A 25,678-nucleotide genomic window follows, 5' to 3' on the forward strand; every position below is an offset into this window, starting at 1 on the left:
AATTCACCGATGGAAACGCCCTTCACATCCTTCTCTCTTTAGGGTGTTCCGCTCCTCCTTTGATCTAAACACGAAGGTGAGGGGAGGAGTTTGGCGGACAGCACGACCCAGGCACACAGTACAGGTTGATCTGTGCAGAACTAACTGGCAGCCCGCCTCTGATTGGCCCAAAGTTCTCATGAGCATCCAATGGGAGGAAAGGATGTATTCGGGCTCTGGTATAGAATAAGGAGCTCGAAGGGCCGGGACCCAGCCGTTCCCGCTCGCCGTTGCAGCTGCTCCCAACTCTGTCCCCAGAGGCAGTTCCCCCGCGGTCAGACTCCGAGATCTGCCAGCCGTCACTGCCACAGCCTCCGTCATGGGTCTGGAGCTCTACCTAGACCTGATGTCCCAGCCCTGCCGTGCTGTCTACATCTTCGCCAAGAAGAACGACATCCCCTTCCAGCTGCGTACCATAGATTTGCTCAAAGGTGGGCCCGGCTGGAGGGCTGGGTAGTCTGCAGCCTTGTGTACCTGCACCGCCCGCCGCCGCCGATTGCAGCTGGTGAACGGTCAGGCCAGGTGTGCAAACAGGAGAGGAAGCGTCAGCTGCTCCCGTGAGGAGGCGGTTGTATCAGTTATAAGCTGTGATAAAAAAAAAGCTTTATTTGTTTACATACGCATGTATGTATGTATGTATGTATGTATGTATGTATGTACGCATGTATGTATGCAATGTGTGTACGGGCACCCCAGGCCTAAAGAAGGCGTTAAATCCTTTGGACCTGGAGTTAGAGGTGATTGTGAACCACCAGACTTGGGTGCTGGGATCTGAACGCAGGTCCTCTGAAAGAGCAGCAAGTACCCTTAACCACTTAGCCTACATCTCTCTAGCCCCCTCCGCTGTGAATTTTTAAAGAACCTTTGCCTGGTGAATAGCAGATTCCAAATACCAGATGCTAAGGCTCAGTGGAAGGAAGGTCTGGGGAGACAGGTGGGAGGGGAGAGACACGGGGAGGGGGAAGAGAGGAGGAAGGGACAGGAACCGGACACGCAGGGCATGAAAATCCTACTTCCTGCATTGGAGAAAAAAAGTTGAACTAATTTATTTCTCAAGTGAGGGATCACCATCTTGCATTTCTGCATTCTGGGGGGGGGGTGCAGAAAAGAGTTGTTTTACTTGGGTGTGAGATCTTCAACTTAGGAATCTTTGGACCAGAGTCAAGTCCGCTGCAGTGTCCCGGCTTGTTTGCCATTCTTGTGTGTGTGTGTGGTGTGTGTGTGTGTGTGTGGTGCACTGTGTGTGGTGTGTATGTGTGGTGTGTGTGTGTGTGAGTGTGTGTGTGTGTGGTGTGTGTGTGTGTGTGTGTGTGTGTGTGTGGTGGTGTGTGTGTGAGTGTGTGTGGTGGTGTGTGTGTGTGTGTTGTGTGTGTGTGGTGCACTGTGTGTGGTGTGTATGTGTGGTGTGTGTGTGTGTGAGTGTGTGTGTGTGTGTGGTGTGTGTGTGTGTGTGTGTGTGTGTGTGTGTGTGTGTGGTGTGTGTGTGTGTGGTGTGTGTGTGTGTGTGGTGGTGTGTGTGTGAGTGTGTGTGGTGGTGTGTGTGTGTGTGTTGTGTGTGTGTGTGTGTGGTGTGTGTGTGTGGTGGTGGTGCACTGTGTGTGGTGGTGGTGTGTGTGTGTGGTGCACTGTGTGTGTGTGTGTGTGTGTGGTGCACTGTGTGTGGTGTGTGTGTGTGTGTGTTGTGTGTGTGTGTGTGGTGGTGTGTGTGGTGCACTGTGTGTGGTGTGTATGTGTGGTGGACTGTGTGTGTGGTGTGTGTGTGAGTGTGGTGTGAGTGTGGTGTGTGTGTGGTGGAGTGTATGTGTGGTGTGTGTGTGAGTGTGGTGTGTGTGTGAGTGTGGTGTGAGTGTGGTGTGTGTGTGGTGGAGTGTATGTGTGGTGTGTGTGTGAGTGTGGTGTGTGTGTGAGTGTGGTGTGTGTGTGTGTGTTGTGTGTGTGAGTGTGGTGTGTGTGTGTGTTGTGTGTGTGTGTGAGTGTGTGTGTGTGGTGGACTGTGTGTGTGGTGTGTGTGTCTTGTGTGTGTGTGGTGTGAGTGTGGTGTGAGTGTGGTGTGTGTGTGTGTGGTGGTGTGTATGTGTGGTGGACTGTGTGTGTGGTGTATGTGTGGTGGACTGTGTGTGTGGTGTGTGTGTGGTGTGAGTGTGGTGTGTGTGTGTTGTGTGTGTGTGTGTGGTGGTGGTGTGTGTGGTGCACTGTGTGTGGTGTGTATGTGTGGTGGACTGTGTGTGTGGTGTGTGTGTGAGTGTGGTGTGTGTGTGGTGTGTGTGTGAGTGTGGTGTGTGTGTGTGAGTGTGGTGTGTGTGTGGTGTGAGTGTGGTGTGTGTGTGAGTGTGGTGTGTGTGTGTGGTGCACTGTGTGTGGTGTGTATGTGTGGTGGACTGTGTGTGTGGTGTGTGTGTGAGTGTGGTGTGAGTGTGGTGTGTGTGTGGTGGAGTGTATGTGTGGTGTGTGTGTGGTGTGTGTGTGAGTGTGGTGTGTGTGTGTGGTGTGTGTGTGTGTGGTGGAGTGTGTGTGTGGTGTGTGTGTGGTGGTGTGTGATATGTGAGGTGTGTGTATGTTGTGTATGTGTGTGGTGTGTGTGTATGTGTGTGCATGTGTGTGTGTGAGTGGTGTGTGTGTGGTGGAGTGTGTGTGTGTGGTGTGTGTGTGTGTGTGTGTGTGTGTTTCCCTGAAGACCAAACCAGGGAGGGTATCTATCGTCCATGCCACCACTGAGCTATACCCCAGCCCTCTTTCTGCTTGTCACTTTGAGACAGGGCTGTGGGGTTGTCTGGGTATTGCACTCACACTTACCCCAGTCAAACACTAAGTTTCCCACATAGCTGGAATTACAGGCTTGCCAAGACAGCTTCATGCCCCACCTCCCCTGCTTCCAGAGTTTGCTTTATAGGATTTTCCGGTCAGCTAGAGGGCTCTGTGAAAGGACAGTGGGAGAGGCCAGCACTCTCACTGGAGCTGGAATGTTACTCTGGTTAGTCTGAAAAGAAAAAAAACATAAACATAAACCAGTCACTGAAGCAGAACTCAGCCGGGGGCAGGGCTACAACTGGACACAGTCACATCCTGTTCAGCTGAGTCCCCCGAGTGGCCGTCTGTGGTACTTTCGACTTGGACCACAGGACAGGAGCTGCACATAGGCAGCTTGTGGAAGGGGCCTGGACAAAGGGGATGGGGTCCATTCAGACATTCAGTGGATGGAGACCCTGGCTTCACCAAAGGGCCTGACTTTATTCACATTGACTGAGCAACCTCGCTTGTATCATCAGATCTGCCTTAGGCATGGAGGTCGGGAGAGAGGCAGTGGGTTTGGTCTGGGAACCCCAAGTGAGGAGTGAGCTCTGAGGGCTAGGCACGGAAGAGGAAGAATTGAGCTGCTAGAGGCCAGATGGATGAATGGGCACTTGCTCCTGGCAAGACCGTGTTGAGAATTGAGAATAGGGAGGGCTGGGGCTCTGGGGTGGACACAGGTCACCTAGTCTGGTCAGAAGAACCTACCGAGTTCTGCCTGGGACAGAGATGGATCAGAGCCCAGGAATGAGACTGGGTGTCTGCCTGCGGATGACTGTAGGCCATAACTTCACAGAATCACCTGGTTCCCAAACTCAAGTGGACACCCAGGCTTCACAGGGGCAAATGGATTTGGGATAGGATAAAGATCTGTGATCAACTGGCCAGCATGGTGGCTTCCTCTTCCCTGAGCCTTCTTGTGGAAAACTGGTGTCTGAATGCAGGGAAGGCTGCAGGCAGACCTTAAGGAGCCGGGGTCTTCTTCCCTGACCTCTCTGGTCTCCCTGCAGGTCAGCACTACACTGATGACTTTGCCCAGGTGAACCCCTTGAGGAAGGTGCCAGCTTTGAAGGATGGGGACTTCATCTTGGCAGAGAGGTAATGAGTTCCTGGCTGGCAACCAAACCGTATGAGGCAGGCCACCTGTCTGGGCCCACTGCCAGCCACTTGGACTGTGTGGCTTCTGTGTCAGCTCCAGGGGTAAATGGTTGGATGAAACTCCAGCAGGTACCTGGGGCTGAGATAGGACTTTTAAAGACATGGTATGCTTGCCTCCCTCTGCATTTTATGGATGAGGAAACTGATACTGCATACCACAAGTTCACTGGCAAGGCAAGATGGCCCTACAGACTGGGGTGTGGGGGAGGGCAGGCTGCCTCCCGACCCCTTCCCTGCTAGTCCAGCCCTCCGGAGGAAGAACAGTGCCAAAGAGAGAGCACCAGGCCCTGCGAATACATCTGCCACATACCCTAGGGGGCGGGGGCGGGGAGCTGCTTTCCTTGGAGCCAGTGATCACCCATTGAGCTTAGTAGCCATCCGATGAGCACCCCGCAGCACCAGGTCGCTGTCTATCCTTGGGTCTTGAGCAGAACATAACCCGGGCCTGCATGGAACTCATCGTATGTTGGAGGGAGGCATGACACTAACGTGGGAGGCGGCGAGTGCAGTGGAGAAGAGACAGGCTGGAGGGGGTGGTGTGGGAGCTCAAGTGAGCAGCTACAAGGGCGTTAAGCAAGCAGGAATGGGGAGTGTGTTCTTGCCGGAAGGACAAAGGCGAAGGGCATGGCGTTAGCCCGTGCAGGGAGGGGTATAGGCTGAAGGGCTGAGGCCAGCACTGCTGGTATGAAGGAGGCGAGCAGAGCAGTGTGGGGAGGAGGCGGGGAGGAGGGAAAGGCTCTGATCTTTCCTGTAGGCAGGGAGGGCCTCAGGAAGATCTGAGCAGAGGACAGCTCCCAGCCCCCCTGTATTTGAAAGGGTCCCCAGGCTGCATAAGAAGGCCTGTGGAAGTTCAGGTACAAAACAAGACACTCCCGCCCTAGGCCAAGGTGACTTAAGAATGTTCTTCTCCCTTCTGCATCCCTCCAGTGTGGCCATCTTGCTGTATTTGAGTAGAAAGTACAAGGTCCCTGACCACTGGTACCCTCAGGACCTTCAGGCTCGAGCTCGTGTGGATGAGTACCTGTCTTGGCAGCACACAGCCCTTCGGAGCTGCTGCACCAGGGCCATGTGGCAGAAGGTGAGCCACAGGGACCGAGGGCCGTGTTACCTCTCAGGAGCCTTCAGAGACGGTTGAAAATAAAAGCTCTTGGGCCAGCGACAGGTCTCAGTGGGTGTAAAGGAAGTTGTCACCAAGCCTGACAACCCGCGTTCAATTCCTGTGACCCACACAGTGGAAGGAGAGGACCAGCTTGTGCAAGTTGCCTTCTGACCTCCACAAGCCTGCTGTGGTGAGGGAGGCAGGCGCGCGAGAGCATGTGTGCACTCACTCAAAACAGATAAAAATAAGTAAAATTTGAACGGGACGTTGTTTAAACTTTTAGACTCGGGGATCGTAGAATTCCAGTATGGAACGTCAGACTTGCATGTTGTTTAAACTTTTAGACTGGGGGATCGTAGAATTCCAGTATGGAACGTCAGACTTGCATGTTGGTGGCCCTCCTGAGTACTGGCTTTAGCCCAGTAATTCCCTCAACCGTGCATCAACTGCCACGTCTCTCTTGGAAAGTCCCACCTGAAGTAAAGGGGGACCCAGAATGGGGACGGGATGGCAGCTGCCACGCTGGAGAGGGCTTTGTGTTGAGGTCTTGCTCCCGAGAGTCAGGAATGATTTTATGCAAGAAAAGGGCAAGGAGGGGTCCCAGGAGCTGAGGTGGACGGGTAAGAGTACGACAGAAGAGGAGAGGCAGACAGAGCCAAATCTTTCCTTTTGCTGGTCCACCAGATGATGTTTCCTAAGTACCTGGAACAGCCGGTACCCCCTGAGATACTGGCATCCACTCTGGCTGAACTGGACAGGTGCCTGCAGATGCTGGAGGACAAGTTCCTGCGGAACCAGGCCTTCCTCACGGGATCCCATATCTCTGTGGCTGACTTGGTGGCCATCACAGAGCTGATGCACGTGAGTGCTGTGGAGTGGGGTGACCTGATGGATGATGGAGAGTTCTGGGAGGGAGCCCCGGCTCATGCTGACTTTTCTGCCTGTGGGGCCCTGGATAAGTCACTTCTCCCCCCCGAGCCGTAGTCTTCTTCATCTACAGAGAGGATTTTAGAATGTTTTATTAACATATGTTAGTTGCTCATAACAATGGTGCTAGGAATAAATCAGCACGGTTAATACATTGGAATGGGTTGGGACCGCATGTGGCAGGTCCCCAGTCCCGTAGCGGGTGATAGACGGTGGGTGGATGGGGAAACAGAGACCTGTGAACATGACTCATGTTGGAAGTTTTATTGAGGGGGAGGTAAGAAAATAAGGGAAGGAAAGAGAAAAGAGGTACAGAGACGGAAGACAAAGGGGCACGAGAAAAGACAGCAGAAAGAGCCAGGCGACAAAGGCCTGCCATGGGCAGGTGGGTGAGAGGCAGGGGCCAAGTTTGCCTGGATTACAACAAATGGGTTTCGTTGTGATACTTCCATACATGTACATAATGTATTTTGATCATGGTCACCCCCTTTGCCATCTCTTGTCCCCCTCCTACTGACTTGTCTCTCACTAGCTTCCATTCTGCTATCACGATGGTGTGTGTGTGTGTGTGTGTGTGTGTGTGTGTGTTTCAGTGCGTTTCATCAAGGTTGCTTACAGGAGGATGGGTGAGGATTTGTTCACAATAGCATGGGTGCCTTACCAGTGGCCACTGAAGAAAATGTCACCCTTTCCCAACAACCATCATCCTCAGGGAGGGATGAGACCCTAAGTGTCCTTCGATGCTCCACTCCGTGACAGGATGCTAATGGACCCAATCATATGCGAAGGCTATGCCATTCCATTCCTGGAAGTCAGTGTTCCATGGCTTCCTTTCCTTTTCTTCGGGCTCTTACGTTCTTTCCACTTCTTCAGCCTTGGGAGAGGGTGACATAAGATGCCTGATTTATGACTGAGCTTTTGACCGTCGCTGATTCTTAGCATCATCAAGTAAATCCTTACAAATTCTTTCTATGGGGGCATTGAGAGGCACCTCCCTCGTGATGGAGGATGACAATGCAGCGGGGGATACAGAAACAGGCCGTGCTGCCTGGTAGATGGTGGAACTTAGTCCCTCTGCTTGACTTCTCCCCACAGCCTGTCAGTGCTGGCTGCAAGATCTTCGAGAGCCGACCCAAACTGGCTGCATGGCGTCAGCGTGTGGAAGCTGCGGTGGGGGAGAACCTCTTCCAGGAGGCCCATGCAGTTGTCCTGAAGGTCAAGGACATGCCTCCCTTGATGGACCCCACCTTGAAGGAGAAACTGAAGCTCTCCGTGCAGAGCTTGTTGCACTGAGGAAGCAGCCCGTACCTGCGGCGCCATCCAGGGAAACGCTGGGTTGTGCAAATGAAGAGATGGCCAGAATGTAACTTTGGCTGTCACTAGGACATGACGTCTCTGATCTACAATTCCCTTTAGGCACCAGCAGTGTTCCTTCTGCGTCCCCACCCTGCTTGAGCTGTAAAATCAGATTTTACCTGACCTCTAGAGAGAGCTACAGGAAAACACTTGGGAAAATACCAGGTCATGTTCCTCTTTTGAAACTCAAACCATTGAACTCGTAACCTAGCCCCACCCTCCAAGGTGGAAGCATTCCTTTCTGGCTCCTGTCATGCTATCACATTGCATCCCCCACTTCCCCCCCCATCCCCCCTGCACTTGTGTTCTTTGCCCTTTCTCTATATTTTTTGACATTTGTCACCACGTGGCCCCTCTGGGCTCTTCATTCCTAGCGCAGGATCTATGATTCCTGGGTTGAGCACATGTCACAGGTAGGGCGTGACTAGTGAAAGGTCTTTGTCCTCTGGGTCTCTCCCCTCTGGGTGATGATGCCTGTCATAGACAGGGTGCAGGGCTGGTTCATGATGCCCTTTGCAGGGGTGAAGTCCCTGGCAATGTCCTGACTTTCCAAATTCTGCCAAGCAGTGTCGCTTGTTCCAAGTCTTCTGACCCTGACTGCTATCTTCTGCATGTCTCCTGCTCCAAGTTTTCAAGCTTCTTATTCTTGTGTCATAGGGCCTATGGTATGTGCATTACCCAATAAACTGCTCACAAAACAACAAGAGCGATGGTTGTGTCAGCCTGTTTGCTTGTTTCCTTTTGTATGCACGCTTTGATTGCCTTTATTTGTGTGTGGTGTGTGTGTGTGTGTGTGTGTGTGTGTGTGTGTGTGTGTGTTTTGGAGGGTTTCTCTGCATAGCCCTGGCCGTCCTGAAACTCACTCTGTAGACTAGGCTGGCCTTGAACTCATAGATCCCCCTGCCTATGCCTCCCTCCTAGGTGCACCAAACCCCTCCCGGCCAGGTTGCTTTGTTAAATGACTCTGCTGCCCTCTGATGGACAATGATTCATTACTCACAAAAGAGGCTACAAAGTCCGGTATCTTAGGTGGAGATGCACTTGCCCTAGGGTCTTGCCCAGGCACACCTCATTCACAGGTGATACCTGTTCTCAAGATTGTTCAAAAGAAGTGTGGTTCCCATATTGAATTTGAAATAATCACAATCAAGAAACTTTAAGCAAGCCTGGCGGTGTGACGTTTCCTACAGAAATGTAAGCGTTGTGGGCGTTTAGCTGGGACACTCAGAGGAAAACAGAGCCCCCTGCTGACTGGGAGGCCAAAGGCGGTGAAGCTAGGACTCCGGTCATTTGGAGTGACTGCAGAGGAGGCGTAGCCCTGGTAGCCAATCCAGTAGTGCCGACGCTGCCTAGCCAATGAGAAGCTTAGCTGAAACGCCACGCCCCACGCCACGCCCCGTGCCCCTTTTCTGGAACCTCAGCTTCTCAGGCCACTCTCGGTGCAGTTGCAGCTTTGCGGTACTTCTCGCCCTCCAATATGCCATTCATTGAGTTGGAAACGAACTTGCCAGCTAGCCGGGTGCCCGCGGGGCTAGAGAAGCGGTTGTGTGCGGCAACCGCCGCCATCCTGGACAAACCCGAAGACGTGAGCTGGGGTCGGGGATCCCTGGGTGCGCGGAAGTTGTGGGTTAGGGGTCAGACTTTCCAATGACCTTTACTCTTATCCCCCAGAGACCCCACCCTCCCGCTAACCTCTGACCTTCCGTGTCCCATCCTCCCTCCCCAGGTCTCTTCCTGGTTGCCCCTCCCAGGCGCGATTCTTGGAGCACTAGCCAGGAACTTCCAAGGTTCCTGGCCAGTACTCCAAACCCTCATCCCTCAGACTCCCCACGTTCTGACTTTGGCGCGCCCGGTTCAGGTCACCAGCCCGGCCTACCCAAGCTTCCGGAATTTGACTTTTATGTTCCCTGCAGCGCGTGAGCGTTACATTACGACCTGGCATGACCTTATTGATGAACGGATCCACAGAGCCCTGTGTCCAGCTTCTGGTCTCTTCCATCGGTGTTGTGGGCACTGCAGAGCAGAACCGCAGCCACAGCTCCCGCTTCTTCGAGTTCCTCACCAAGGAGCTGTCCCTGGACCAGGACCGGTGTGTAGGACTAGTGAGGGAACTTACTTGCGACTGCTGTGCCGCCAGAGCAGTGATCCTGACTCCGGGCCTGCTGAATGAGGTGGTGGGGTGGGGTGGGGAGGTGTTACATTATCTGTTGGTCACAGAAAGCACCCTAGGACCTAGCACAAGGAGATGCACCTGTTCCTTAGGCACTGGAAAGGTGGGTCTGTGCTCAGAATGGTTGCAAGATTTTGATTCCTTCGAAGATCTGCAGCCATCCCTGTAAGCCCCGAACAAGGATGGCTTGGGAAACCCCGGTGTTTCCGTGTGTGTGTATGTGTGTGTGTGTGTGTACTGACAATGTGCTTAGGTACCCTCAGAACCACTGAGATGATGGCCTCTGTTCTGTGTCTGTACCAGGGTGTCTGGTTTTCATCGAGAACTTTTCCAGAGGTTATCTCCTGAGGCAAAGACCTGCGGACTAGATAAGGCTCCAGGAGAGTCACCGGGTAGCTACAAAGACCATTGGCCCAGATAGCTAAGCTCCTTGATTAGAAGGCTACCACGGTCTAAGAGATCCCAGATAAACCTGGGTACAAACTATCTCCTATTTGTAGCCTTCTCTTCCATAAAAGCCGTGGATCAGGCTAAATGACTCCCCTCCCCCAAGAAGGTGCTCTCCCCTCTCCCCCCAAACTCCCTTTCACTCTGAGGCAGGGCTGGAGTTTCATATTCCTGAGCCTAGTCCATGCCTGTGAGGAACTAAGGGGATAATTTTGAAAGAATCTTCCAGAATGGAGTCCTTTTTGGCTCAGGAAAGTTGCTTGTGGTGCTTGCGGTGGGTGCTCAAACTCCACCCTTCAGTGGAGGAGACACAATATGTTATAACAGTGACACTCTCAAGCTTGATATGTGCCAGGGTCTCTACACCATTTCCCATTTGATCCTTTCAAGGGCTTTCCAGGGTCTCTGTGTGCAGATTTGGTTTCTTCATGAGATAGCTAACTGCCTTAGACCAACTTTACAGATGGGAACCTGTGGGTGTCAGCCCTGTCTGTCCCCCCTGGTACCAGACTATCACTAGGCACCTTTTTTAAAATTTTATCTCTGTGGTTATTGGATCATTTATTCCATAGATTTGAATCAGGGTTGACCTTCGCTTGGCTTTGAGCTGGGCTTTGGTTAAAAACTAATGGCCGGTGCCCTGGGCATGCTCACAGGAGCCTGCAGTTAGTAGGAGGACTGTCCCTCTTAGCCCATATAAGCCTGACATATGCAACTGTGCACAGAATATACTGAAGTATACTTACCATTGAGTTACGTCTGTCCTGGGCCTATGTATAGCCACTGTCTTGCACCTGACCATCTCAGTGCAAGGATCATTAACTGGGGTGGGCAGACTGGTAAAATACCCTATGGGCCGATAGAGGCTGGCCTGAGATCTTTTTTTTTTTTTTTTTTTTTGGTTTTTCGAGACAGGGTTTCTCTGTGGCTTTGGAGGCTGCCCTGGAACTAGCTCTTGTAGACCAGGCTGGAGGCTGGCCTGAGATCTTAGCCTGGCACGTTTGCTAGGGACTTTGGCAGATGAGTTTATCAAGGAGTTGACATCTCTTTTTCTGCTTCCTTAAAGGATAACGATCCGCTTCATCCCCTTGGAGCCCTGGCAGATTGGAAAGAAAGGAACCGTTATGACATTTCTGTGACTGAAACAAAGAATCCAGGACATTTGCTGAGCCTGCCCAAAGCCCTTCTGGAGAGGACTCCTGACAGAGTTGTGGCCCAGTAGATGCCACTGCCAAATACCTCTTTTGTCTGTGACTTTACTGCACACTTTTTTCTTCCCCAGCCTCATGAATAAATATGAAATCAAATAATTGAAGAGGACATATTCCCAACATGACTTCTTGGCTTCTGTAATCCCCCTTTGGCTTCCTGGACACTCTAGAGGGTGTTTCCTGTTCATGGGGCTGCAGTTTCATGTTTGCTAAAATCTGGGGTGCAGGCTTTGGCTGCTTTCCACACCCATACACAGACCATTGGGGACATGAGAGCGTGGTCTGGCCTGGTATAAAGAGAACCCTTATCTTGGCCTGGGTTATCACTGTTGACTGCTGGCTGGGCCTGGAGAGTAAGGCTGGCTGCGTTTCAAGGACCATTCCTGGGGCTTCACTGTGTACCTTGACTCTTGCTGATAACCGTGCACTTTGCAGAAGCCATGCCAAGTGTGGGAAATGTAGTATCTGCTAGCATGCCAAGTATGGATTGGGATCCCTTCCGCTAGAACTGGGACAGCTGCTGTGCCCACCCCCCATCTACATGGCTTTGTATTTCAGATTCTACAGGTGGGGTGAGGAGCCCAAAGGAAGTCCCCATCTCTTCCTTTCCATATGTTCTGTGCAGAACTTACAGCTTATAACATGTAGATACCCTTGCATAGTTAGATGGCTGGCCATCCTCATCTTTAGACACCAAGAAAGCATCACATTAAGCTTTTGGTTTTGTAAGCTAATGTTAGTTTCCAGTGGTATTTGCCTAGGCCTCCTGTTTGTGAGTGACAATGCTGGGACCTTGTATTTTATATCCCAGAGTGGGGTGAGGAAGCTACTAATGTGTAGGGCCAGGTGAGAGCAGCTGGCTGAGTGATGTCGAACACGGTGCTAGCTATAGGGCTTGCAGAAATATTGACCATTGATGTGGGGGACAGTGGGAGACAAAGTCAGCCTCCAGCTTTGTGTCTGATGTTGACAGTATCCTTTACTGAGACCATACAATACCTCTGGAACATAGTCCAATTCATAGAGCATGTTCTTAACAACTATGTGATTGAGATGCTGTATTCAGGCAGCATTGCCCGGATATGGGGTGTGAGCCTCTTTAAGAGGAATAAGAGATTCTAGAAACTCCTGGAGGATAGGTAGCAGTGCCCTTATGTCACCTAAGAGGATGATCTCACCCCAGGAGAGTGAGGGGGTCAGTGGCCTCGCTGCTAGCTCTGTCTATCCTGGGGAGATGGTGGGGATGGACCCAAGTTATTCTTCTCGGAATCCTTCTCTGGACTTCTGCCTCCTGCAATTCATGAGATTTTGTTTCCTTTGTGACACGCTGAGATCAGATGACGGGATGGGCCAGTGCATTGATGTGTGGCCCTTGGCAACTCACCTTTCAGTCCTCCTCTGCACCATAAGGGGAGTGAAAATGCTTCCCCAAATGGCCAGAGAATGACTAGGGTACCTTATCTTCTCACTGCATTTCCCCAGTGCTGACATCAGGCCATATCTAAGCCACAGGAACAAGGAAGGTCCCTGACCACTAACACCCCCAGGCCTATAATCCTAAGGGTGAACCATGGTGATGGTGGGCACAGGCACATCTTCCAGGGAATGTTGCTTTCTGTTTAAAAAAGAAAAATCCAGGGCTTTAGAACACCAGAAACCGTCAAGTCCAACCACCTTGTGTCACAGCCAAAACTAAGGTGCAGAGCACTGTGTGCCTCCCCGTGTGCCTTGACCTCTGAGCTCCCAGAAGTTAGTCCTGTCCCTTACTTTCTACATACTCTGGACTACCTGGAAATACTTTCGAGGGAGTGAAGATAGGAATCATAGTTGTCTATAGACATTATTCCCCAAACAGTTACTAGGTGGAAACAATTCACATTAAGAATAAGCAAAGACATTTCAACAGTATGGAAATGGAAGTCTTTGCAGAGAAAAGACTGCCAATGCCGAGCACTCCAGCTGTTTCTTGCAAGAGTATTGTCCCCTTGTTTGGCTACTTCAAGTCCTCACTGGCCAATCTTCAGAGAAATGGCGTAAGGCTTTGGGTAAAATGGCCACGAGAACCTAGTTCCACCAGTTTCTTGGCAAACAGCTGGTCACCAAAGCTAGCAGGGAGAGCATTCTCTGTACCGCTTCAGGGATCGGGGCTCATTTTCCACAGTGTGCAAAGTTGTCTGATTTCTGAGATGGAGGTAACTTGTTTAAAACCCTGTGGCATGGCTATTATGGCGGGATTGGAGTAATGCTCCTTAAGGGGTATGTTGCATGAACCTTTACCTAAATCAGGACTTAGGAACTGTGACCCATTCTCAAAGGCACTTGAAAGATGGAGGAGAGCCAGCCCAGATGCGGCAGGGGTAAGGGTTCTCTACGCCACCGAAGTGTTGTAGCATTATGGACAGCAGGTCCTCCTGAAGCCAGCCAGTGCACCTGTGGATGTCTGCTCAGGTAGAGACGGAGCCTTGACATGTTGGCAGCCAAACCAGGCACAGAGAGTGTCTCCCTTGAGAATGAGACTTTCTTCTTTTTTTGTGTATGGGTGCTTTACTCCATGTATGTCTATGTACCATTTGCTTGCCTGGTACCTTCAGAGGTCAGGAGGTGTTGGATTCCCTGGGACAGGACTTACAAAAGGTTCTGAGCTGGTGTGTGTGAGTGCTGGGAATTGGACCCTGGTCTTCTGGAAGAACAGCCAATGCTCATAACTGCTGAGCAATCTCTCTGTTAACTTTCTTATAACTGGGACAAAGGGTTGTGAGCGTCTGTGAGCTGGATGCTTTTTCCAGGGACATCTCCTAGCAGAGCCATAGATGGGTGTCAGTTTCCGGTACCTCTCCATGCAGAAGTGTTGGTGACCTCACAATGGTTTTTCCCTATGTCAAACAAAGAGAACTCATTTAAATGTGAGTTCTTTTCCTCATCACTTCCTTCCTTGGCATTCTAAGCTGCCATGGGCAGTGGATTTGGCCTATGAAGATTGGACTTATTTAATAATGGAAGTGGTATGTTTCTGTTCTCGTGGCTTTGACTCAACCTGGAGGCAAAAACCTCGGCCTGGAGAGTAATGCTCCCTATAACCACTTCTAAGCTAGTGCAGTTTGTCTTGCCTGGAACTTTCTGAACACCCTGATATGTTGAGGCTCCTGTACTCTGGTTTGGATGACCTGGGCATTCAGTCTTCATGGAGTGCTGGGATGGGCAGGGAATAGGGCTGGCTAGGCTTTCCGGACCTTCTCGGATCCCTCTAAGAAAATGAACTTCTTCTTTTACTTCTGCTGAGAATTCTCAGTTTATGTGCCTTGCAAAATCACATCCCAACATGTCTATCATGGAAATGCAGTGCCTGTTACTGGAACCGAAGGAATGCCATTTTTAAAATTTTACTCATTTGTTCTTCTTTCATACATTACATCCCCACCACAGTTTCCCCTCCTGATCCACTTCTCTGTTCAGAAAAGGGCAGGCCTCTCAGGGATATCAACCAAACATGGCATAGCAAGTTGCAATAACAGTAGGTACCTCCCCTCATATTAAGGATGGATGAGGCAACCCATAGGAGGAAAAGGGTCAGACAGTCCCTGCTTCCACTGTTAGGAGTACCACAAGAAAACCAAGTTACACAACCCTAACCCATACACAGGCTCCTTGATTGTCACTTGATGCTGTAAGACTGGCATCTATGTCCCATTTACATATCCTATCTTGCCTTTGTATTTCAATGTTTAGAGGTCCAGTGGGCTTATAGGATGTCTCCATCTCTGTTGCTTTTCCAGGTGTTGCATGGCCGTTGACAGGCATGAACTTTGAACTCTGCTTAGTGATGCTTTCCTGAATAGACAGTTAATGATCTGCATTATTAGTGTGTGCCAATGAAACATCAAATTGAGAATCTTGTCCTGTGGAGTATACATAGTTGCCAAATAAAGAATTTTCCTGTCTCTTCTGCGTTTTAATTTCAGCACAGTGAAGCCTTTCCCAAAATGTAGACACGGAGTTCCTCCTGTCTTGCTGTCCAGTTGTTTCTGCACTCAGTCCTCCTGCCAAGGTACCCTGATTGTCAAAGTAGCTCAAGAGATGTTTGCAGGCTGAATGCTAATACTCACACACCTGATGTGGCGTGACTTATCCTGGGGAGACATTAATAGACGTCTATTCACCCTGCACTAGGGACAGAGCAAAGAAAGTTACTTACATGAATGTGGGTGGGAGTTTACTTACAGAACATGAGCGACTCAAACATAGATGCAACACTGAAAAGCCTATCCAGTGTGAGTGACCACTCAAAAAAGCAGAGCTCCGTGAACCACGTGCGGGCAGCTCGACTGACGTGCTTCCTAGCCAGTGTCACTTCTCATCTAACTTTTGGAAGGTGTCTCAGTTTGCTTTTCTATTGCTGTGATAAAAAAAAAAGAGACAGAAAACAAAATGGAGAGGAAAGAGTTTATTTCACCTTATACCTTACAGTTGTAGTCCATCACGAAATAAAGTCGGGGCAGAAACTGCAGGCAGTCAAAGCATAGACCATGGATGAATGGCACTGGCTTGGTCCTCATGGCTTCCTCAGCCTGCTTTCTTATACAGCCCAGGACGTATCTCTGAGTTTGAGGTTAGACCAGGCAGGAACACAAAACCCAACCATAAACATCTAACGATTTCCTTCAGGAAGAGGTGAGGCCAGGGAGACATAATAACCGAGCAAGTTTTTTAGCTCCCTATCTAGTCCTGCCAGAGTTCTGCTCAGGTTCCCATAACCTTCAGGACATCTGCCCCGGGTCTTGGGCAGGAATGCCCTTCTTTTAGTGACCTTTGGGTCTCAGCCTACAAACTCGCGCTTCATAAACGCTGCAAGTGGTGGTACGTGCTGGGGTCGGCCAGTAACCTCAGCAGCCCGGAGACCGAAGCAAGAGAGCTGCCGAGGGCAGCTCAGACTGTGGTGTGAGACTCTGTCTCAAAAAGAACAAAATTGGGGGCTGGAGAGATGGTTCAGCGGTTAAGAGCACAGACCACTTACTGTCCAGACATCCCGGGTTTGATTCCCAGCACCCACATGGCCGCTCACAACTGTCTGCAACTCCAGTTCCACGGGATCTGACACCTTCACGCCACCGCACATAAATGAAACTTAAAAACAATCCGTTCAGCCCAAGAGCTCAGGACTCTCGAACCCTACCAGCAGCGGGCGAGCGCCACCACGCGCCGGGATCACAGAGACACAGCGCGCAGGGCGCCTGCCAATCCGCTCAGACAGCGACGCAAGCGCCCGCGCCGATTGGCTGACACAGCCGGCACCGCAGCCAATGAGAACGCTCCTTGTTGAGCGTGCGGCGCACAGGAGTCTGGGTGCTCCAGCCGTTGCCGTGGAGACGCCGGGCGAGTTCCGGGGAGTACCGTTTGCGGGTGGCCCGCGGGTGTGCGCACAGTTGCGGTGGGCGCGAGGAGGTGGAACCACGCGATAAGGCCGCGGCTCTCCGCATCCTCCCAGCCGCGGGGCCGAAGGCAGCCCCGAGACCCGCCGGCCTTCTGCCCAAGCCGGCTCTTCCGCGCGACTCCCGCCGCCCCGAGGTGCCCTGGGTGGGTCACTGTGACAGCGGCGCGAAGCCACCCCTTTCTGTGCGTCCTTTCCTTCACCTTCACAGCCGCCCAGCGAGGTGAGTGTGGTGTGTACACCTGTGGATTTGGGAGGCTGCTTCATTCTTGAAGACTCGACTTCTTAATGGGACATGAGTGTGGACAGTTTGTTTAGAAACAGAATTTGGAATGGTCTCCTTCCGGGGCTGGCAAACCCTTGTCAATATATTTATATGTCGATACAGTTGTAACATGCTGCAAATTTAGTAAGAATGACCATACTTTTAATCATGTTTTAGATTTGGGGTGGCTATACTCTGGATGTCTGTGAATGCAAGGCCAACTTGGTCTACATAGTGGGTTCCAGGACGGCCAGAGCTACATAGTGAGACCCTGTCTCGAGTTCCCCGCCCTTTCCCCCCAAAGATTGCCAGCCTTCTAGACCCCACTAGGCCCTGGGTTATCACTAGGTGACAGTGCTGAGAGGCTTAAGTTCTTTATCATACGACCTTGGGCCATGGAAACTATACCCTCATAGTTTCTGTTTATGGTTGTGTGCTTCGATTCTTTTTTGTTTGTGTTTTTGGCTTTGGAGACTGTCCTGGAACTAGCTCTTGTAGACCAAGCTGGTCTGAAACTCACAGAGATCCTCCTGCCTCTGCCTCCCAAGTGCTGGGATTAAAGGCGTGGGCCACCGCCGCCTGCCTGTATGCATCGATTTTTATATTAATCTCTAGATGATCTTAATTATTATTTTTAAATTTTAAATATTTTTAGTTTTTTTTTTCAAAACAAGTTTTCTCTGTGTAGCCCTGGACGACTAGAACTCACTCTGTGTCAACCATGCTGGCCTTGAACTCAAAGATCCACCTGCCTTTGCCTCTCGAAGTAAGGATTCAGGCATTATGCTGGCCTGCAATCACCTGGCAGAATGCATTCAGGCAGTACCCTGGTCAGCCCCGGTGCAAAGGACCCCTTTGAAAGAAAGACCTCCACCCACTGCCGCTCTCTTTCCACTCTCTCCTGCTGTTCTCCTGGGGCAAACAGCACTTTTCCTGTCTCCCTCTTTTCTTCTGTCCTCTCTGTGTCTGTGTCTCTTTCCCTGTTTTCTCCCCCCACCCCTTCCCTTCCTAATAAAACTTCTCACTTAAGTTCTGTCTGCCTGGCTTGTTTGTCCCTCCGCCTAGGCCGTCCTTGCCTGCGGTGGAATCCGCCAAAGTTCACCACACTTTAGCATAACCCCCAAGTGCTGGGTTTAAAGGCATGGGCCACCTTTTAAAACTATGTTTTTGTATATGTTTGTGTGTGGTTATGTGCCCATGAGTGCAGTTGCCCAGGGAGGCCAGAAGTGTGCATCAGGTTCCCTGGAGCTTTGGCTGTGAGCTACTGGACGTGGGTGCTGGAAACTAAGCTTGTGTTCTCTGCAAGTGCAATAGGCGCTCTTTTCTGCAGAGCCATGCTCCAGCTCCATGCTGATTGGCGCTGTACTAATGGTATACTTTGCTGCTTCACTGAGTTCTTTTTAGTAGTGTGTAAGTTTGCCATTGATTGTTTTTTTTGTTTTGTTTTGTTTTGTTTTTTTTCGAGACAGGGTTTCTCTGTATTGCTTTGGAGGCTGTCCTGGAACCCTCTCGGTAGACCAGGCTGGTCTTGAACTCACAGAGATCTGCCTGCCTCTACATCCTGAGTGCTGGGATTAAAGGCGTGTGCCACCAGTGCCCGGCCTTGATTATGTTTTGAAGACTTTTTTCTTAAGGTATTCTATTGTATTACCAGCACAGCAATTAGTAACACTTGTACTTTTTATTCGGGCCTTTATTTGGTTTGAGATAGGGTCTTGCCAGGTAGCCCACGCTGGCCTTAAGCTCACAGTTGCACTGCCCAGCCTCCCAGTGCTGAGGCTCCAGTACTGAGACTAAACCTACCTCTCATACCCATTCTTAAACCTCAGCTTGCTTTTCCTGTTCTCATTGTTGGCTGGTCATCCTAGTGCAATAGTGAGTAGTAGCAGAGATGGTGGCCATCCTGCTTTATTCCTGTTTGTAGCGTTTCTTCATTAAATACTGTTTTGACTTTAGGACCAAGGTGTTTATATTTTATCATGACAGGAAGCTCTCTTTCAGTTCCCATTTTCTTCAAGTGTTTTTCTTGTTCATAGATATTGAATTTTGTCAGGTGTATTTATTTATTTATTTAATGGTTTTTCAAGGCAGAGTTTCTCTGTGGCTTTGGAGGCTGTCCTGAACTCACAGAGATCCGCCTGCCTCTTCCTCCCGAGTCCTGGCACTAAAGGTGCACCACCAATGCCTGGCTTTTCAGGTGTTTTTAATCTAAAGAAGTTAATTTGTTTTAAGACATCTGTGTGTAGCTGCCTGTCTCTATATGCATCATGAGCATACAGTACCTGCAGAGGTCAGAAGAGGGCACTAGAACTGGGTTACAGGTGGTTGTGAGCCACCTGGTATGTGAGCTGAACCTGGGTTCTCAGCAAGGGTAGCCAGTGCTTTTAAGTGCTGCACTGTCTCCTTATGGACATAATTGTATGATTTTTAACATGCTTTAATCATGTTTTCACTTTTCTGTTTTGCTATATTTCTTTTATTTTAGTTTGACTTACTTTTTTAATTAATTTTTTTCATTTACTTTACATCCCAACCATAGTTTCTCCTCTCTCCTCTTCTCCTGACCCTCCTCTCTCCCTTCCCCCCTCCACTCCAGAAAGGGCAGGCTTCCCATGGGTGTCAACAAAGCTTGCCTAGAAGCTTTTTTTGTTGCTTTTCTCACTAAACCTGGAACTTCTCAGTAGTTGGCTGGCCAGAGAGCTCCAGGGGTCTTCCATCTCTCTCCCCTATTCTAGTTTCTTTTCCCTATTCTAGTCTCTCTTATTCTAGTCTCTCTCCCCTATTCTAGTCTCTCTCCTATTCTAGTCTCTCTCCTATTCTAATCTCTCCCCTATTCTAGTCTCTCCTATTCTAGTCTCTCCTATCCTAGTCTCTCTCCCCTATTCTAGTCTCTCCCCTATCCTAGTCTCTCTCCCCTATCCTAGTCTCTCTCCCCTATCCTAGTCTCTCCCCTATCCTAGTCTCTCTCCCCTATCCTAGTCTCTCTCCCCTATCCTAGTCTCTCCCCTATCCTAGTCTCTCTCCCCTATCCTAGTTTCTCTCCCCTATCCTAGTCTCTCTCCCCTATCCTAGTCTCTCCCCTATTCTAGTCTCTTCCCTATTCTAGTCTCTTCCCTATTCTAGGCTTGTAGATGCACACTGGAGCTCTTGAGCTGAGGTCCTCATGCTTGCACAGTGACCACTTTATCAATGGAGTTGTCTTCGCCCTTAGTACAGGCTTTCATCAGAGCTGTCTTGGTTTTAGTAATGTTTATGGAAAGTATGTGTGTGCAATGCTATAGTGAAGATGTCAAGATTAGAGGACAACCTTAGGTGTTGGTCCTCGCCTTTCACCCCCCTTCCCTTTTAAATTAAAACCATTATTGGGGCCGGGCGTTGGTGGCGCACACCTTTAATCCCAGCACTCGGGAGGCAGAGGCAGGCGGATCTCTGAGTTCGAGACCAGCCTGGACTACCAAGCGAGTGCCAGGACAGCCTCCAAAGCCACAGAGAAACCCTGTCTTGAAAAACCAAAAAAAAACAAAAACAAAAAAAAACACACATTATTGGGGCCAGAGAGATTCCTCAATGGTTAAGAGCACTGGCTGTCTTCCAGAAGACCCAGATTAGATTCCCAACACACACATAGCAGCAAGCAGCTGCCTGTAACTCCAGTCTCAGGGGATCTGATGCCCTTTTCTGGCCTCTGCAAACATCAGTCACACATGTAGCACACAGATATACATACAGGCAAAACACCTATACACATAAATAAATAAGAATTTAAAATATTGTGTGTATGATGTTTGTGTGTGGAGGTTAGAATATACATTTTGGTGTTCGTTCTCTCCTTCCACCTCTGTGGGCTCCAGGGATTGAACCAGGGTTGTAAGGCTTACACAGCAACACCTTTACCTGCTGAGCATCTCTGCATCCCAGTTTAGTGTGTGTGTGTGTGTGTGTGTGTATATACCCATGGCACAACACACACTTGCAGAGGTCAGAGGACAGCTCTGTGGGGGTTTTTCTCTTCCATGTTTATGTGGTTCTGGGCATTGAACTCAGGTCGTCAAGCTTGTGCATTTCCAGGCTGAGTGAGCTCCCTGGCCCTTCTCTTTGTTCTGCAATCAGGGTCTTTTCACTGTTGTGTACCCCAGCCTAGCTGCCCTGCCTGCTTCCAGGGCATCTCCTGTCTCCACCTCTCCTCTTGCTATAGGAGCACTAGATCTTGGACATAAGATTTCTTATCTTTAGTTGTGTGTGCGGCTATGTATTTATGTGTACATGGGTGGAGGAGGGGGAGCCCCGGAGGCCAGAAGAGGATGTTGCATTGTCTAGACTCACAGGTGGTTGTGAGTTGCCTGACATGGGTGCTGGGAACTGAGCTTGTACTCTGCAAGAGCTAAGTGATCTTCAGTGCTGAACCATCTCTCCAGTCCAGCCCTGTCATCTCTTAACACTGTTACATTGGGAACCAGATTTCAGTGTGAGTTCTGGAGGGGACAAATACTACTTCAAACCACAGAACTCTCCTGGGTGCATACTATGTCAGAGACATAGATGCAAATGTTTGTCTTTCTACAGCCCCAAAATAGCAACAACAACAACAATAGTAAAGTAATGATAAGTAACAACAAAATAACAAATTCACAAGGCATGGCAAAGGAGCTCCTTCACCCCTCTTCAGAAGAGAAGAGGAAACAAAGCCTGGGTTCCTGCTTCATGCATGTGAAATGTCCAAGTTGTTAGGAAATTACCATGGTTTTAGCCGTGCACAGACAGTAGCCTCATGTGTCAGCTGCTTCCAAGTATCCTGAATCCAGGATATTCTCTCTCTCTCTCTCTCTCCCTCCCTCCCTCCCTCCCTCCCTCCCTCCCTCCCTCCCTCCCTCCCTCTCTCTCTCTCTCTCTCTCTGTCTGTCACACACACACACACACACACACACACACACACACACACACACACACACACTCATACTCTCCTTCTCTCTCCGTCCCTCCGTCTCCAGAAGTCCTGAGAAGTAGGAAAGCTGGTGGAAATGCACATAGTGGTCCACCTCTGGGGAAGTTGTTGTGGGTCAGACTGCTGCTGGCTGTGGTTTTGAGAGCAAAGCTGGGGTTGAGTTCATTGGCAGGGAGGAAAGGGCAGTCAGTACTGGGTCCAGATGATCAAATGGGCGGACGGACTAACAGGAGAGCAGCTAGCACAGGCAGCCGCTGTTGGGTAGGTTCTGTCAGCAGCTGGGACATAGCTGTACTGAAGCTCCTGGGAAAGTTGGAGTTGCTTGCCCGTCAGCCCTATGATGAACATACACACCAGATGGTCAGATGGGCGGGGTGCTGCCAACACAGTGCTAGTTGCCCACCTCTTTCCTTAGTCTGGCGTGTCCAGCAAGCTGTTGGGCCTAGTTTTCCTGATATAATTTTAATATGTCCATGTGCTCCTACAGTCCCAGTTCACCCGATAAATTTATAGTATGGCAACCTTTCTACTCCCAGGATAAGTCATTTATCAGTCTGTGCTGTGTGTGTGGATGGTTCACATGTCCACCATGTACATAGTTATCCTCCACTCTCAAAAGGAAGTCCAAAGCTGCTTGTAAAGTGGAGTCTCTGAGGGCAAGGCACCGCCTGAAGAACCAGAATTTGACACAATATAGACGTAGAGCAAGCAGGGGCACTGCTGATCCTAACATTTTCCCTGCCTGCTGGTCTATTCTGCCTATTCCAGATACGTCACATAACTGGAACCAGACAGTGTTGACAGTTTTACATGTGCCATCTTTTATTTAGCTTAGTTTTACAGGTTCCTTCATATTGTAGCATGCATCAGAATATTATTTTTTTTGAGTAGACAGTGTTATTCCATGAACTTTCCCATTTTATTTGTTCATTCATTTATGGATATTGTGGTGGCTCCACCTTTTAGCTCTTAGGAATAATGCCGCTATGCCCATTCATGAGCAAGTTTTGGTGTGGACATGTTTTCTTCTGAGTAAATGAATAAATCACATGCTACCTCTGTTTAGCACTTTGAGAGCTGCCAGTGCGTTTTCCGCAGGCCTGTTATATATCAGGAGCAGCATCTGGAGTTCTAGTGTCACCACACTCTTGCCACCCCAGTATCTTTTACAGCCTTCCTTTCATTCAAGTTTTTCCCCAAATTCCTAAGGCACAGGTGGGCCCTAGCACTATGCTGTTCCTGGCTCTTCTTGAACCCCTGGCCCTGTTTCCTTTTTAGGGGACTGTGGACTGGCACGCCCTCCACCAGTGATGGGAAGAGATCCTCCGTGGTGGTGCTGAATTTCTAAATATGGTAAGAGCTGAGGCCTGCCTGAGTTGTTGGTGACAGTGTTGTCATTTTACTCCTGGGGTAAGGGACATTTTCCTTGGAAGGCTGCTGGTACCCCTGTGGGTGAGGATATTGACTCCTGTTCCTTGTAGGGCTTCAATCACATTTGTAGGAAAGACACATGATTGACATGTTCCATTGTGATTGTTATTCTTTTTTCTTTTTTGTTTTTTCAAGACACAGTTTCTCTGTGTAACAGCTCTGGCTGTCCTGAAACTCATTCTGTATATCAGACTGGTCTCGAACTCACAGAGATCCTCCTGCCTCTGCCTCCCAAGTGCTGGGAGTAAAGGTGTGCACCACCACGCCTGGCTGGGATTGTTATTCTGACACACAGGTCTTGTACTGTGTTAAGTAGAAGCTGGGTGCCCCCCCAGCGTCTGTTCATTTTGTGGTGACAGTTTCCATCCCGATTGGCATCGTCCCACAGACAAATTCTTATTCTAGTTTTTCCTCTGGGTGGCTGTTGGTGGCTCATTCCGCCATAGGTTTTCACAGTAGCCCAGAATGTGTTGGAAGCAGGATTGTATTCATCTGAGCACTGTGCTGCTCCTCTGAACATTTCCAGATTCGAATTGCAGCCTTAAATGCCAGCTCCACAGTTGAGGATGACCATGAAGGCAGCTTCAAAGGCCACAAAGTCCAGACAAAGGAGGCCCAGGTATGTTCTAAATGAGTCCAGGCGTCTCCTTTGTGGAGTTCTCAGGGGACTTGCACTGTGATGATGGCAGGCTCCACCTCGTGTTGAGCTTGTTCCTCTCGGGAGAGTTGTGTTGATGAGCTCCATACTCTGCTCTGGTGTTGAGCTTGTTCCTCTCAGGAGAGTGGTGTTGAAGAGCTCCATACTCTGCTCTGGTGTTGAGCTTGTTCCTCTCAGGAGAGTGGTGTTGATGAGCTCCATACTCTGCTCTGGTGTTGAGCTTGTTCCTCTCAGGAGAGTGGTGTTGAAGAGCTCCATACTCTGCTCTGGTGTTGAGCTTGTTCCTCTCAGGAGAGTGGTGTTGAAGAGCTCCATACTCTGCTCTGGTGTTGAGCTTGTTCCTCTCAGGAGAGTGGTGTTGAAGAGCTCCATACTCTGCTCTGGTGTTGAGCTTGTTCCTCTCAGGAGAGTGGTGTTGAAGAGCTCCATACTCTGCTCTGGTGTTGAGCTTGTTCCTCTCAGGAGAGTGGTGTTGAAGAGCTCCATACTCTGCTCTGGTGTTGAGCTTGTTCCTCTCAGGAGAGTGGTGTTGAAGAGCTCCATACTCTGCTCTGGTGTTGAGCTTGTTCCTCTCAGGAGAGTGGTGTTGAAGAGCTCCATACTCTGCTCTGGTGTTGAGCTTGTTCCTCTCAGGAGAGTGGTGTTGAAGAGCTCCATACTCTGCTCTGGTGTTGAGCTTGTTCCTCTCAGGAGAGTGGTGTTGAAGAGCTCCATACTCTGCTCTGGTGTTGAGCTTGTTCCTCTCAGGAGAGTGGTGTTGATGAGCTCCATACTCTGCTCTGGTGTTGAGCTTGTTCCTCTCAGGAGAGTGGTGTTGAAGAGCTCCATACTCTGCTCTGGTGTTGAGCTTGTTCCTCTCAGGAGAGTGGTGTTGAAGAGCTCCATACTCTGCTCTGGTGTTGAGCTTGTTCCTCTCAGGAGAGTGGTGTTGAAGAGCTCCATACTCTGCTCTGGTGTTGAGCTTGTTCCTCTCAGGAGAGTGGTGTTGATGAGCTCCATACTCTGCTCTGGTGTTGAGCTTGTTCCTCTCAGGAGAGTGGTGTTGAAGAGCTCCATACTCTGCTCTGGTGTTGAGCTTGTTCCTCTCAGGAGAGTGGTGTTGAAGAGCTCCATACTCTGCTCTGGTGTTGAGCTTGTTCCTCTCAGGAGAGTGGTGTTGAAGAGCTCCATACTCTGCTCTGGTGTTGAGCTTGTTCCTCTCAGGAGAGTGGTGTTGAAGAGCTCCATACTCTGCTCTGGTGTTGAGCTTGTTCCTCTCAGGAGAGTGGTGTTGATGAGCTCCATACTCTGCTCTGGTGTTGCTGCCTCTTGCCTCCCTCCGTGGTGCCTGCGTCTCTCTGTGTGTGCCCGAACGGGACACTTTCCCAGTAGTGAGGTCTGGACACTGAGTCGTCAGATTTCCTTTGCTCTAGAGGCTGTGGCTGTCAGTTAATTTGGCAGTGACTTATAGCCTTCCCTTTACAAACATTTTTGGTTTAAAAGGACCAGTTTTAGTGTGCTGTGAAACATCTCATATCTTGGTTTGCAGGAAGCAGAGGCTTTTGCCTTATACCACAAGGCCCTAGACCTACAGAAACATGACAGGTTTGAGGAGTCTGCCAAGGCCTACCATGAGCTCCTGGAGGCGCGCCTGCTGCGGGAGGTGAGTTACTGGGAGGAGGCTGGGCTTTGTTTTTTGAGAGAGTCTCACTTTGAAGTCCAGGCTAGCCTGAAACTCCTGGTTCTCTTAGATGCTGGGATTGCAAGCATGGAACACCCTACCC

At 50.0% G+C, this 25,678-nt stretch overlaps 3 protein-coding genes across 5 annotated transcripts in view; all 3 read left to right on the forward strand.

The window, feature by feature from the left end:
• Window positions 1-210: 210 nt before the first annotated feature.
• Window positions 211-8,070, forward strand: LOC101843938 (glutathione S-transferase theta-3). The gene is made up of 5 exons (XM_005070749.4): window positions 211-470; window positions 3,837-3,924; window positions 4,912-5,062; window positions 5,768-5,944; window positions 7,106-8,070. The coding sequence occupies exons 1-5, from the start codon at window positions 359-361 to the stop codon at window positions 7,301-7,303; spliced, it is 726 nt and encodes a 241-aa protein (XP_005070806.1). The 5' UTR covers window positions 211-358; the 3' UTR covers window positions 7,304-8,070.
• A 682-nt stretch (window positions 8,071-8,752) lies between these two features.
• On the forward strand, window positions 8,753-11,303 carry LOC101844189 (D-dopachrome decarboxylase). Its single transcript, XM_005070750.4, has 3 exons — window positions 8,753-8,951; window positions 9,280-9,455; window positions 11,050-11,303. Exons 1-3 carry the CDS (start codon window positions 8,844-8,846, stop codon window positions 11,120-11,122), a joined length of 357 nt encoding a protein of 118 aa, XP_005070807.1. The 5' UTR covers window positions 8,753-8,843; the 3' UTR covers window positions 11,123-11,303.
• A 5,249-nt stretch (window positions 11,304-16,552) lies between these two features.
• Cabin1 (calcineurin binding protein 1) overlaps window positions 16,553-25,678 on the forward strand; it is a 111,010-nt gene continuing 101,884 nt past the window's right edge. For all 3 annotated transcript variants that reach the window (XM_040732462.1, XM_040732464.1, XM_040732463.1), the window contains exons 1-4: window positions 16,553-16,842; window positions 23,105-23,179; window positions 23,784-23,876; window positions 25,444-25,557. In XM_040732462.1, the coding sequence (XP_040588396.1) occupies window positions 23,177-23,179; window positions 23,784-23,876; window positions 25,444-25,557 (210 nt within the window). In that variant the 5' untranslated portion in view covers window positions 16,553-16,842; window positions 23,105-23,176. The remainder of the gene's footprint in view (window positions 16,843-23,104; window positions 23,180-23,783; window positions 23,877-25,443; window positions 25,558-25,678) is intronic.

The sequence above is a fragment of the Mesocricetus auratus genome, unplaced genomic scaffold (assembly GCF_017639785.1).
Source record: "Mesocricetus auratus isolate SY011 unplaced genomic scaffold, BCM_Maur_2.0 Super-Scaffold_100027, whole genome shotgun sequence".
NCBI classification, from domain to species: domain Eukaryota; kingdom Metazoa; phylum Chordata; class Mammalia; order Rodentia; family Cricetidae; genus Mesocricetus; species Mesocricetus auratus.

What these genes read in the sequence shown, in the direction of transcription:
- LOC101843938 (XM_005070749.4), top strand. Translation starts at nt 359, where the DNA reads ATGGGTCTGGAGCTCTACCTAGACCTGATGTCCCAGCCCTGCCGTGCT. An exon ending in TACCATAGATTTGCTCAAAG is followed by an intron (nt 471 to 3,836) that starts GTGGGCCCGGCT and finishes GTCTCCCTGCAG; the next exon opens with GTCAGCACTACACTGATGAC. An exon ending in CCAGGGCCATGTGGCAGAAG is followed by an intron (nt 5,063 to 5,767) that starts GTGAGCCACAGG and finishes CTGGTCCACCAG; the next exon opens with ATGATGTTTCCTAAGTACCT.
- LOC101844189 (XM_005070750.4), top strand. Translation starts at nt 8,844, where the DNA reads ATGCCATTCATTGAGTTGGAAACGAACTTGCCAGCTAGCCGGGTGCCC. An exon ending in TCCTGGACAAACCCGAAGAC is followed by an intron (nt 8,952 to 9,279) that starts GTGAGCTGGGGT and finishes TGTTCCCTGCAG; the next exon opens with CGCGTGAGCGTTACATTACG. An exon ending in CTGTCCCTGGACCAGGACCG is followed by an intron (nt 9,456 to 11,049) that starts GTGTGTAGGACT and finishes GCTTCCTTAAAG; the next exon opens with GATAACGATCCGCTTCATCC.